The sequence below is a fragment of the Echinops telfairi genome, unplaced genomic scaffold, assembly GCF_000313985.2.
Source record: "Echinops telfairi isolate 266 unplaced genomic scaffold, ASM31398v2 ScPeMD7_5592;HRSCAF=6446, whole genome shotgun sequence".
Lineage (NCBI taxonomy): Eukaryota > Metazoa > Chordata > Mammalia > Afrosoricida > Tenrecidae > Echinops > Echinops telfairi.
In genome coordinates this window covers 40,667,121-40,679,161 of record NW_022109491.1, presented here as the reverse complement: position 1 = coordinate 40,679,161, position 12,041 = coordinate 40,667,121, and the positions used below count along the sequence as shown (strand labels likewise).

Here is a 12,041-nt window from a genome sequence, read left to right as displayed (position 1 = left end):
CAGTATCGCCACTCACACCACTGGTCCTGAAGGGATCATCCGTCCTGGATTCCCTGTGTTTCCAGTTCCTATCTGTACCAGTGTATATTCTCTGGTCTAGCAAGACTTGCAAGGTAGAATTCGGATCATGATCTTCTGTTTCTTTACTGAGTTTCTTTCCTGATGATTTGTCTTTCCTTGACAGTGGTGTATTGAAGTCACCTACTGTTAATGTCAAGCCTTCTAACCCTGTTTTCAGCACTTTGAAAATTTGATTGCTGTTTTTCGGGGGGTCTATAATTGTGTGTGTGTATGTTTGTGTGGGCTGTATGTTCCTAGTGCGTTGTTTCTTTAATCATTATGTAGTGCCCATTCTTGTCTTACATTATGTTACTTAACTTGAAGCCTCTTTTATCAGAGATTAATATTGCCATTCATGCCATTTTATGGTTACCATTGACTTAGTGGTTTTTTCACCATCTTTTGACTTTCAGTCTGTTATTTGTGTTTGAGTTTAAGATGTGTCTCTTGTAGGCAACGTTTAGATGGGTCTAGTTTTCTAATTCAGTCTGCTCCTTGATAGTCAGTGTCATTATTGATGGATGTGTGCTGGTTTGTGGCTGTCATTTTGCTGTGTTGGTCTTTTTGCTTTTTATTGGTCTATTGTTCTGTTTCGGCGTGTCTTTGGTGCTGCGTTCACTGTGCTGGTTTCTGAGTGGTGGTGAGCTGTGTGGTGCTCTCAGGTTTGCCTGCTGCTGCTATCGATTCTCTGTCCAAGTGACCCGTTAATGTTGTTTGTGTTGCTGGCCTTTGTTTTAAAAATCCCTTTAGTCTTTGTCAGGAAATGCCTTTATTAGATTCTAATTTGGGAGTTTTTTTCTTTCTGAAATATATATATATATATATATATAATTATATATATATATAATCTCCGTTATCTTCTTACCAGCAGAGTTTTTGCATGTTTAATGATCTTTCATGTTTATTTTCTCACTGCCAGGAAGTGTAAGATATCTCTCCTAGTGGAGTCTCTCTGGTAGTTGTTGAGGAACTCCCCCTATGCTTGTTATCTGGTGGCTCTACTCCCCAACAGTCTCAGTCCCCCTCTCTCTCTGTATGCATGTACATATTTAAAATTAAAGGTAGTAAAGAAGAATGTGAGAAATTCCATAAGCTGTCTTACAATGATGCTTTCTAGTTTGTGAAATATTTTCAGACATAAGCTTTACTTCTATAGGACTTTAGTTCTTAGAAACATATCTTTGGATGGTATAACCTGCCTTTTCACAGAATGAATGTTTATTAAAATACTCTTAATGAGGAATACAATTTTTAAGTTTTGCATTTTCTCTTTATTTAAATTAAAGCTTTAATGATTGAATTAGAAACCAGTTCCCTTCTTAACATTTGCCAAAATTTATACCTTTGTAGCTTATATTAGAAAATATTATTTATCTTAATATTAAATACATTGTAACATAATATATGTATCCTTCACAGGATTCTGACACACCACTGACTTTTATAGTTATAAATAGTAATGAGTAGTAATATAGGGAGAGATATTAATTAGCCCAGATATAGATATAGTCATCTTTATAAAATAGGACTTGCCAGGATACTTAAACCAAAACAAATTCATATCCTTTCTGTGGCTGTTTTGCTCTGTGATAAATGAAGTCTTTCAGTTTCTCAGTTCCTTGTTATCTTGTTTTTAATGGTCCGATTTTATTCACTTTCTTAATTTGAGTAAGTGAGCTGTATGATAAATTAACTTTAATATAAGCACCTACTTAAAACAAATCTACAAAGTTTATATCTTAAAGTTTGGAATAGGACTAAAGAGCTTTTCTTTTTTTAAAAATATGAATGTCGCCTACACCTTTGCTAAGCCTTTGGAAAATGTGTGGGCATGTGTGCAAAGTTGTGGTTTTACAATGAACAATTCTCCCCTTGATTTCATAGGCAATTGAACAGCTACAGGCTGGTGCTCTCGCAACAGATGCAGTGACTGCAGCTATTGTGGAACTTGAGGTATTTTTTTCCTCTTAAGGTTTTATTGAAAATATTTCTGAATTGCACTCTTTCTTAGTTGGCATGAACACTGAATTAACTAACTTGCTGCCATTTAGATTCCACCTCTGAGCCACCCTATATGACAGGGTAGAACTACCCCTGCGGGTTTGAGATTGTAATTCTTAATGGGTGGAGAGTCTTATCCTTCTCCTGAAGAGCAGCTGGTGGTTTCAAACTGCTGACCTTGTGGTTAGCAGCCCGATATGTAACCAACTACGTCACCAGGACTCCTGAAAATTGTATTGGACCACCATAAATGATATGACCAGTATTTCTCAGCAATCGTAGCAAAGCAATAATATAGCCAATGTGTAAGATTGTTTCACTGGAGAGTTTCTGACTAATGTAATCATTGTGTGATGCTGGGTTGACTAGAGAAACAAATGCAGTGACATTCATATGTGTGTAAGAGTGTTATATCATGACTTAATTATATATATCAAGGAAGCATCTCCACCTCATGCCCATAGGTCTGGTACTTATACAAAGTCCATACGTCGCTCTTCAGACTCACACAGCCATACCAATGATGCAGAATGCAGGAAGGTGACAGGCTGTGGTGCAAAGTCCTGTGGATGCAATGGCAGTGGGCACAGCTCCAGGGTTCTGGCAGGTCCCAGAGTGGCTCACCAGCAGGATGGTGAAGGCAGAGAGAGAAAGGAAGTTTCCTAGGGCCCTCCTTATGAGAAGGCCGCACCCACAAGGAGTTACCATCAGGCTGTGACTTGATTGACAAGCTAAACTCCACCTCTACACTTTCATGTCTCTTCAAGTTGACATGAAATTATGTAACTTCCACAGTCAAATTACTTTTCCATCTTTTTTGTGAAGATCATCAATGCAAACATTAATAGTGATTGGATAATTCAATTTCTGTAATATTTTCAGGTGGAAAAATCCAAAATTAACACCCATAAAAGTAATATATATTCTGTTGTTTTTTTTTTTTGTTTTAAAGATTTCATCAGTTTATAAATGTCTAAACTAGAAATGTTCTCACAAATCTAACAGAATACTGAAACTATGTTTGTGAAGTATATCTTGTCCTCTGAGGTTTTTTAGCTAACTTGAGTTAACTGCACACATTGAAGAATTGAGTGAAGAGGCTCTGAGATTTGCTACAGTTCATAGTACTCTAGGGTGAGGCTCTCTCCGTTTTCTTAATCTAGAACCTTTCCGATAAGCTTTCCCAAGAACTATTGAGTTCTTAAGGCTGCTCAAACTTAGTAAAGCTTAATTTATGTCAGTCAGTAAAGAGAATAAAGGAGCCCTGGTGGCATAATGGCTTACGACTCGGGTTGATAACCTCGAGGTCAGCAGTTCAAAACCACCTGCTCCATCTAGTAGAAAGATGAGGCTTTCTACTCCTATAAAGAATTATGGTCTCACAAACCCAAGAAACAGTTCTATTCTACCTTATAGTGTCGCTATGAGTCAGAATTGGGTGGTCAATGGCAGTGAGATTAATTTTTGAGTTATTGTAGAGGATTATAATAAACATACCACTCTCTGATTGAGAAAACTACTTGGGAATCAAAGTAGCTAAGAAATGAAAATAAAATAATGATAAATTTGGGAGAGTTAGGATTAGAGCAGATCTCCTAAATTGACTAGATTTTTTTCTTAAGGTGCCCAACTCAGCCACTACCTTGTCATTGCCTTTTCCTGTGAAAATTGTCCAGAAGTTTGCAAAGCAGTTATGTTACCCACAGGTGTGCTGTTTCTATATTCTACTGCTTTGTTGTGGAGCTGTGCTTTTGATCATGTTTTATAGATTTTAATTTTTGGTTTTTTAAAAATCATTTTATTAGGGGCTCATACAACTCTTATCACAATCCATACATACATCAATTGTGTAAAGCGCATTTGTACATTTGTTGCCCTCATCATTCTCAAAACATTTGCTCTCCACTTAAGTCCCTGGCATCAGCTCCTCATTTTCCCCCCTCCCTCCTTGTTCCCCCCTCCCTGATTTTAAGTTTTCTTAATGCCTGGGTCTAATGGGTACCAATTCTGTTGTAGCTTGGTCCTTAAGGCTTTGACATGGGGTTGTGTGAGCCCCTCTCTTACTTTACCAAGCATTAGCCATGTGTACTTGGGCCTGTTGCAGCCTTTCCATCTCAGTTTCTCCTTTTACAGTATGGGGATAATAATATTTTCTACTTCATTGGAGTTTTGCAAAGATTAAGTTAATATATGTTAATCACTTAGAAAAGCATGTAGCATTTAGTGAGCATCTGTATCTGTTAGAAATTAGTACTATTATGTATTGAGGTACTTTGGAAATGATATATGTATGAGATAATTACTTATGATAGCTGTTCATGGCAAGTTTTACACATATAATGCTGAAGGCTATTTATACATTGTGAATAAAAGAAGAAAATGATACAAAAATGAAGATTGCTATACAAACCACCAAATAGTATCTTTACTCAGAGCACATATATAAGGAAGGCTTCATTTAACTTAATCAGATGTTATTGAAGATGATTCTCCATTGTGCAGTAAGTGATGTTCTGGGATTATTGGCATCCGGAGTCAGTATGGGTCTGGGGAAAGAACTTAATGAGTACTGGATCTATGAATACAAAGTTGCATCCATGAAGACAAAATCAATTAAAATGAAAGTTTTCATTTTAGATTACCTTTAATTTTCTTGTATTCCATTGTATTTTTTTCTCAGTGATCAATTTTGCTTTTAAGGGGTTAATGTTTTTATATTTAAAAGTAATTAAACATACAGTTTGGAGTAATTAATTGATTATGAGTAAATGAGCTTGATTGTTTTGAATGATGCGCTTGTGGATCATGTATATGAAGTTTCTTACCACCTCTGCTTCTTTTTATTTTTGATCACATCATATCTTATAGAATTTTAGGAATGGGATTTTGACCTGCGTGAGATTAACATAACAGTTCCCTCTCTGCCCCTTAATTATTCTCTCATCTTGCATAATTGTGATTCATCACCTTTTTGTAGAGTGACGTTTTCTTTCTTTTTAAATCATTTTATTGGTGGCTCATACAACTCTTATCACAATCCATACATACATCTATTGTGTAAAGCGCATTTGTACATTCATTGCCGTCATTATTCTCAAAACATTTGCTCTCCACTTGAGCCTTTGGTATCAGCTCCTCGTTTTTTCCCCTCCATCCCCACTCCCCTCCTCCCTCATGAACCCTTGATAAATTATGAATTATTATTATTTTGTCATATCTTACACTGTCCGACATCTCCCTTCACCAATTTTCTGTTGTCCGTCCCCCAGAGAGGAGGTTATATGTAGATCCTTGTAATCAGTTCCCCCTTTCCACCCCACCCTCCCGGTATTGCCACTCTCACCACTGGTCCTGAAAGGATCATCTGTCCTGGATTCCCTGTGTTCCCAGTTCCTATCTGTGCCAGTGTACATCCTCTGGGCTAGCTGGATTTGTAAGGTAGAATTGGGATAGAGTTAGGTTTTCAAATGAAACATGGTCAGTTGAAAAAGTATAGTAATAGGCCCCTTTGGCTCTCTGAGCAGCACTTTGGCCTTCGGCAAGAACAGTGTCTTAACAGAAGTTGGCAAAAAAAGGAGCAAGAAGGAAGTTGTTGATCCATTTTCCAAGAAAATTTGGTGTGTGAAAGAACCAGCTATGTTCAGTGTAAGAAATACTGTGAAAGCACTGCCCTCAAGTCGGTTCTGACTCACAGTGACCCTATGGGTCAGAGTAAAACGGCGTCCACGGGTTTCTGAGAGTGCAAAGGCGCATCTTTCTCTTGTGGAGTGCTGGTTTCCAACTGCTAACCTTGAAATTAGCAGTCCAACGAGTAAACCAGTATCCCAGCAGAGCTCCTTTACTGGGACTCGGTGACTCAACCTTGCATCTGATGGCCTCAAGAGTCATGCTTTTGAAGGGGGCCATGCTGATCTATAAAATGATGAAGTTGCATATAGACATTTCTGAGGACATTCCGGGCACATCCTGTCTGACCAACTTCCATAGCATGAATCTTATATGTGACCAACTGTGCTCCATAGTCAAAAGAATGGAAAACCATGATTTGAAGTTCATGTTGCTATTCCAGTGGCTCTCTGCTTCATCTGTTCTGCAGTGGCTTTACTAAAAAAACCAAAATCAAACAAACAAACCTGTCAGATTTGGTTTGTTTTACACTCAGCACCCACAGATCCACCAAATCCAGAAGAAAATGATGAAAAACACCACCCGCGAGGTACAGACAAATGACTGAAAAGACATGGCTGATCAACGGATTCCAGACAGCATTGGAAAAGACATAGAAAAAAGCTTGCCAATCTATCCTCTCTGTGATGTGTTTTTCAGAAAAGTAATAATGCTGAGGAAGTTCAAGTGTGAATTGGGAAAACTCATGGAACTTCATGATGAAGATAGTGGTTCTGGAAAAACTGCTGGAGATGGGACAGGTGCTGAAGTGAGCAAGCTAATGGCTATGAGCCACCCGTTCAAAACTCTTTTCAAAATTCAGACCTTTAATGGTGAAAAATGTAATCTGACATGTGGAGACAAAGAACACACAAGAAGTATAGTAATAGTTTGGGACTAAAGATAGGTATAATAAAATTAGAGTCTTCACTTAAAAATATAGGAAAACAAACTAACTCAAACTCCCTGCCATCAAGTTGATACCAACTCAAAGTCAGCAGTTTGAACCTACCAGCTACTCTGCAGGACAAAGATGAGACTTTCTGCTCCTATAAAGAGTTAGTCTCAGAAATCCACAGGGACAGTTCTCTCCTGTCCTGTGGGATTGCTGGGAGTCAGAATTGACTCGATGGTAGTGAGTGAGTAATGGGAGTAACCACTTTTTAGTTTTAATTAATCTCTGTTGAGTTATGTCTTAATAAGTTATGTGACTAGATATAGCCTTCACACCTTTTCTTCTTGCATTTGGGATATACTTTCTGGCTAAAAGGTTGCTTTTAAAATTTCCTGTTATATTATTTGTGATGGTTAGGGATTATGCCAACTAGACACTCCTGGGTAAGAGCAGGGACAGAGCTCAATACATCATAGTAGCTGGAATCTATGTCCCTGTTGAAACTAAGATGGAGATCACCTGATAGAAATTTGCAACACTAATGACTTTTCCAACACAAATAGCTTTCTTCCAACACACAAAAGGCAACTGTACAAATGAAATTCTCTAGCTGGAAGACACAGAAATAAAATTGACTACATCTGTAAGAAGAGACAATGGAGATGCTCAATATCAGCAGCTAAAATTAAGCCAGGAGCTGATTGTGGAACAGACAATCAATTGCTCATATGTTAGTTCAGGTTAAAGCTGAAGGAAATTAAAACAAGTCCAATAGAGCCAACATACCCTGAGTGTACCCCACCTGAATTTTGAGGCTATCTCAAAAACAGACTTAACACATCTGAACAGTAATGACAGAAAAGAAGATCTGACGATCTATGGGATGAACTGTAGGATGACATCAAGATCATCATAGATAAAGTAAAACATCATCAGAAGACAAGAGAGAAAGAAAAGATAAAAGTAGATGTTAGAAGAGTCACTGAAACATGCTCTTAATTATAGAAGCACTAGTATATGGAAAAATGATGGAGTCAGAGCTGAATAGAAAATTTCAAAGGACAGCTCATAAGATAAAGTAAAATATTATAATCAAATGTGCAAGGACCTAGAGTTAGAAAACTAGAAAGGAAGAACAAGTTCAGCATTTCTTAACTGAGAGAACTAAAAAATTCAAGGCCTGAGTTGCAATATTGAAAGATTATATGGGCAAAATATTGAATGCTGCAGGAAGCATCAAAAGAAAATGGAAAGAATACACATTCACTGTACCAAAAAAGAGCTATGCTATTTCCCTGAAAATAAGACAGTGTCTTATATTAATTTTTGCTTCCAAAGACACGCTAGGTCTTATTTTCAGGGGATGTCTTATTTTTCCATGAAGAAGAATATGGTACACGTTTATTGTTTATTGTTTTATTAAAAGAGATCTTGCACTTCCTGTCTGCTCTGGCTGCACTGTGGCCAACAGTGAGCTGCATGGCGGCACCCGCCGCTACGGTCAAGAGTCCAGCGTTATGGTAGCTTCGGGGGGCCTTATTTTCGGGGAGGTCATATTTTCAGGGGAGTGCCTTATACTTCAGCGAGAGGCAAAACTGTAAGTAGGTCTTATTTTGAGGGGAAGTCTTACTTTTGGGGAAACAAGGTAGTCGACATTTCGCTGTTGCAGAGCAAGAACCAATGGTACTGAAGGAAGAAGTTCAAGCATCACTGTAGGCTTTAGCCAAAAACAAAACTCCAGGAATTGATGGAATACCCATTGAAATGTTTCAACAAGATGATGAAGCACTGGAATAAAAACTCATCTATGCTAGGAAATTTGGGAGATGGCGACTTGGCCAACTGATTGGACAAGATCCATATTTGTACCCATTCCAAAGAAAGGTGATCCAACAGAATGAGCAAATTATAGAATAATAGCATTGATATTCCATCCAAGTAAAATTTTGCTGAGGATCATCCTACATTTGCAACAGTACATTGACAGGGAACTACCAGAAGTTCGTACTGGATTCAGAAAATGATGTCAAACAAGGGATGTCATTGCTGATGCCAGATGAATCTTGGCTGAAAACTGAGAATATCAGAAAGTTTATTTATGGTTTATTGACTATTCTAAAGCACTGTGTGGACAAACTATGTATAGTTTTTAAAAGAATGGGAATTTTTACTCATGCAGAGCTTTTACATGGATGACGAGGCAATTGTGGGAACAAAACAAGGATATACTGCATGATTTAAAATCAAGATAGGTGTGTATCATGGTTGTATCCTCTCATCATGCTTATTCAGTATGGATGCTGAACAAATCATTGGAGAAGTTGTCTTATATGAGGAAGGTTGTGGCATCAGGATTGGAGGAAGGCTTATTAACAACCTGTGATATGCAGATGATATAATCTTGCTTGCTGAATTGAGGAGAACTTGAAGCACTTATTGATGAAGATAAAGATTTTTAGACTTCATTATGGATTGCAACTCAATTTAAAAGAAAAGCAAAATCCTCACAACTGGACCACTTAGTAGAATCTTGATAAGTGGATAAAAGATTAAAGTTGTTAAGGATTTCATCTTGCTTGGATCCATAATCAATGCTCATGGAACAGCAGTCAAAGATCAAAGGACACATTACATTGGGTAAATCTGTTGTACAAGATCCCCTTAGAGTGTTGAAAAGCAAGGATGTTACTTGAGGACTGCCCCAGGACTTGGTATTGTTAATGGCTTCATATGCATATGAAAGTTGGATATTGCATAAGAAAGACCAAAGGATAATCTGTACATTTGAATTATGATCACCTTCTATTATAAGATATACTATTTGTATCCACAAAGAAAGTAGGATATGTGTGAATTATGATGCTTGCTAAAAATATTGAAAATACCATGGGGTTCCATGGTTCTAAAAGAACAAACAAATCTGTCTTGGAAGAAGTACTGCTAGAATGCTCCTGAGAGGCAAGGATGGTGGGACTTTGGTTCATGCACTTTGGACATGGTGTCAGGAAAGAGTAGTCCCTGGAAAAGGACATCATTCTTGGTAAAGGGGCGGGACTGCTAAAATGAGGAAGCCCTTAGATAAGATGGATTGACATAGTGGTTTCACTGGTGGGCTCAAACACTTATGAGGAGGGGACAGGAGCAGGCTGCTGCTTCTTTTTTATTTATTTATTTATTTATTTATTCTTTCTTTTTTAACATTTTATTAGGGGCTCATACAACTGTTATCCCAATCCATACACACATCAATTGTGTAAAGCGCATTTGTACATCGTTTCTCAAAACATTTTCTCTCCATTTAATCCCCCTACATTAGGTCCTCATTTCAGGCTGCTGCTTCTTGTTGTGCATAGGGTCACTAGTATTTGGAACAGAATGGATGGCACTTAATAGAAACGACCTGCTACTGGATCACCAGGCAAAGAAGGGTCTGACTGTATCGAGTGGTATGATTGATTCCGATTATGAAGGGGAAACTGGATTCGTTTTGCTCAGTAGTGGTAAAGAAGAATGTGTCTGGACTCCAGGAGAGTCCTTAGGTCCTCACTTAGTGCTACCATGCCCTGTGATTAAGTCAGTCGTAAAGTTGTTGTTGTTAGGTGCAGCACTCCAAATCTGCTTTGGTCACCACACCAGGCCAAGAACCACGACCAGCCAAGGTCCTTGCTGAGGGTAAAGGAAATATGGAATGAGTAGTGGACGACGGTAGTTCTAAATGCCAACTGTGGTCACATGACCAGCTGCAGAAACAGAGACTAATTGTTATGACTAATCCCTATTTGCATTCATGCATCACACATTTTTGTTTTGTTTACTCATAAAATACGTCATCAAAGTGGGTTGGTGTGTTTATAAATTGTATGCATGTGTTAGTTGTATCATGCTAGCTGCTACAGAAAAACAAAATTCACTGCCATCGAGTCGATTCTGAGTCATTGCTACCATATAGGATAGGGCAGAAATTCCCCTGTGGGTTTTCAAGACTAACCCTTTTTGGTAGTCGAAAACCTCATCGTTCTCTCTCAGAGCTGCTGGTGGTTTCGAACTGCTAACCTTGCAGGTTACAGCCCAGTGTGTAACTGTTGTGCCAACTGGGTTCCATGAGAGCTGCTACTATGAATTTACTCCTGTCTTTGGCAATTAGACATAGTTTAAGTGTTATGTATAGGTGTCAAGTTGACAAGGGGTGGTCAATAATGGGTATGGATTATGTCAATGAGACACTCCTGGGTAAGGGTAGGGGCAGAGCTCAAACTATCAATTGAGTTGCAGCCTGATAACACCTCCTTGGGGGTTTTGGCTTTTTAAAAATAAGATAGAAAGACTGAAGAGAGTCTAACTCTTTTTGGCCCTCGCTTTCGGCTGGAGGTGGGTCTTGCATCTGGTTCTTCAATCTTCTGTTGTATTGCCTTCCGGTCCCAGGAGCTGTCAGAAGACTACCAGTGGTGGATTTGGCTATCTTTGGGTTTATATTACCTCTGCATTCACCAGCCTGTTCCCCCATGGTTTCTGCTTTCTGCTCATCAGCTTCTATAAGTCAGAGAAGCCTGACTTGAACTAGACGGCACTTACCTATTTCCACAACTGTTTAAACCTGGATATAAATCTCTTTCTATATACCAACAAATATAAGCATCACTGGTTTTGCTTCTCTAGAGAACCCAACCAAACACATTATTATTGAAGCAGCAGTTAAAAAACAGAATTTATTGAGACCTTGGCTAACTGGAATGAAATTACTGGTGGTTTAATAGCTCTCATTGGCTAAAAAATGGTATCGGACTTTGTATGCTAAAGGGGTCATGCTTTGGTGTGTCAGTTTTGAGCCTTTAATGACCTGGTTGTGTCTTCACCCCTCTAGACAAGTGATGTCAGCCTAAAGTCTGTCACTTCTTGTTTCCATAGGGGGCATGTGTTCGCTTCCTATAAATAAGGGAGGGTGGGGCAAAGTTCCTGCCTATTAATTTACCTAGTATCTCTCTTCAGAATTTTGGGATGGAAAATGACCACTATGAGAGGTATTCTGCTGTGTGTAAGAATATATGACTCTAAATTACGATTTGCTTATCTTTATAATGTGGTGAAGGAAAAGTCAATTTATAGATCGTATCTTAATGATTTATTGTTAAATTGATTTGACCCTGTTTCATTTAGCTTTTGATTTTTAAAAATTATAACTGATGGAAGGGTGACTTGTATACATTGAGTGGTTCAATTCTAATTTCACTCAAGAAAGAGAAGATAAACATTGTGAAATGATTTTGTCATCACATGGGGGGTTATGTATTTGAAGAACTGTTATTTTTAGCTGATTTTGAAATAGTTTAGGTTCAGGTAGTGAAAGTAGTTTTTAAAAACTGCATCTTGATTTTGCATACTTAAAATGGTTTCCAAAGTGAATTCATATTTCTTTGAGGAA

At 38.1% G+C, this 12,041-nt stretch overlaps 1 protein-coding gene across 3 annotated transcripts in view; it reads left to right on the top strand.

Moving 5' to 3' along the window:
• TASP1 (taspase 1) overlaps positions 1-12,041 on the top strand; it is a 311,341-nt gene that overhangs the window by 21,513 nt on the left and 277,787 nt on the right. For all 3 annotated transcript variants that reach the window (XR_006680566.1, XM_004698159.2, XM_045295276.1), the window contains exon 4: positions 1,945-2,013. Coding sequence is in view for 2 of the 3 variants with exons in the window: in XM_004698159.2 (XP_004698216.1) it covers positions 1,945-2,013 (69 nt within the window). In the remaining variant the exon portion in view is untranslated. The remainder of the gene's footprint in view (positions 1-1,944; positions 2,014-12,041) is intronic.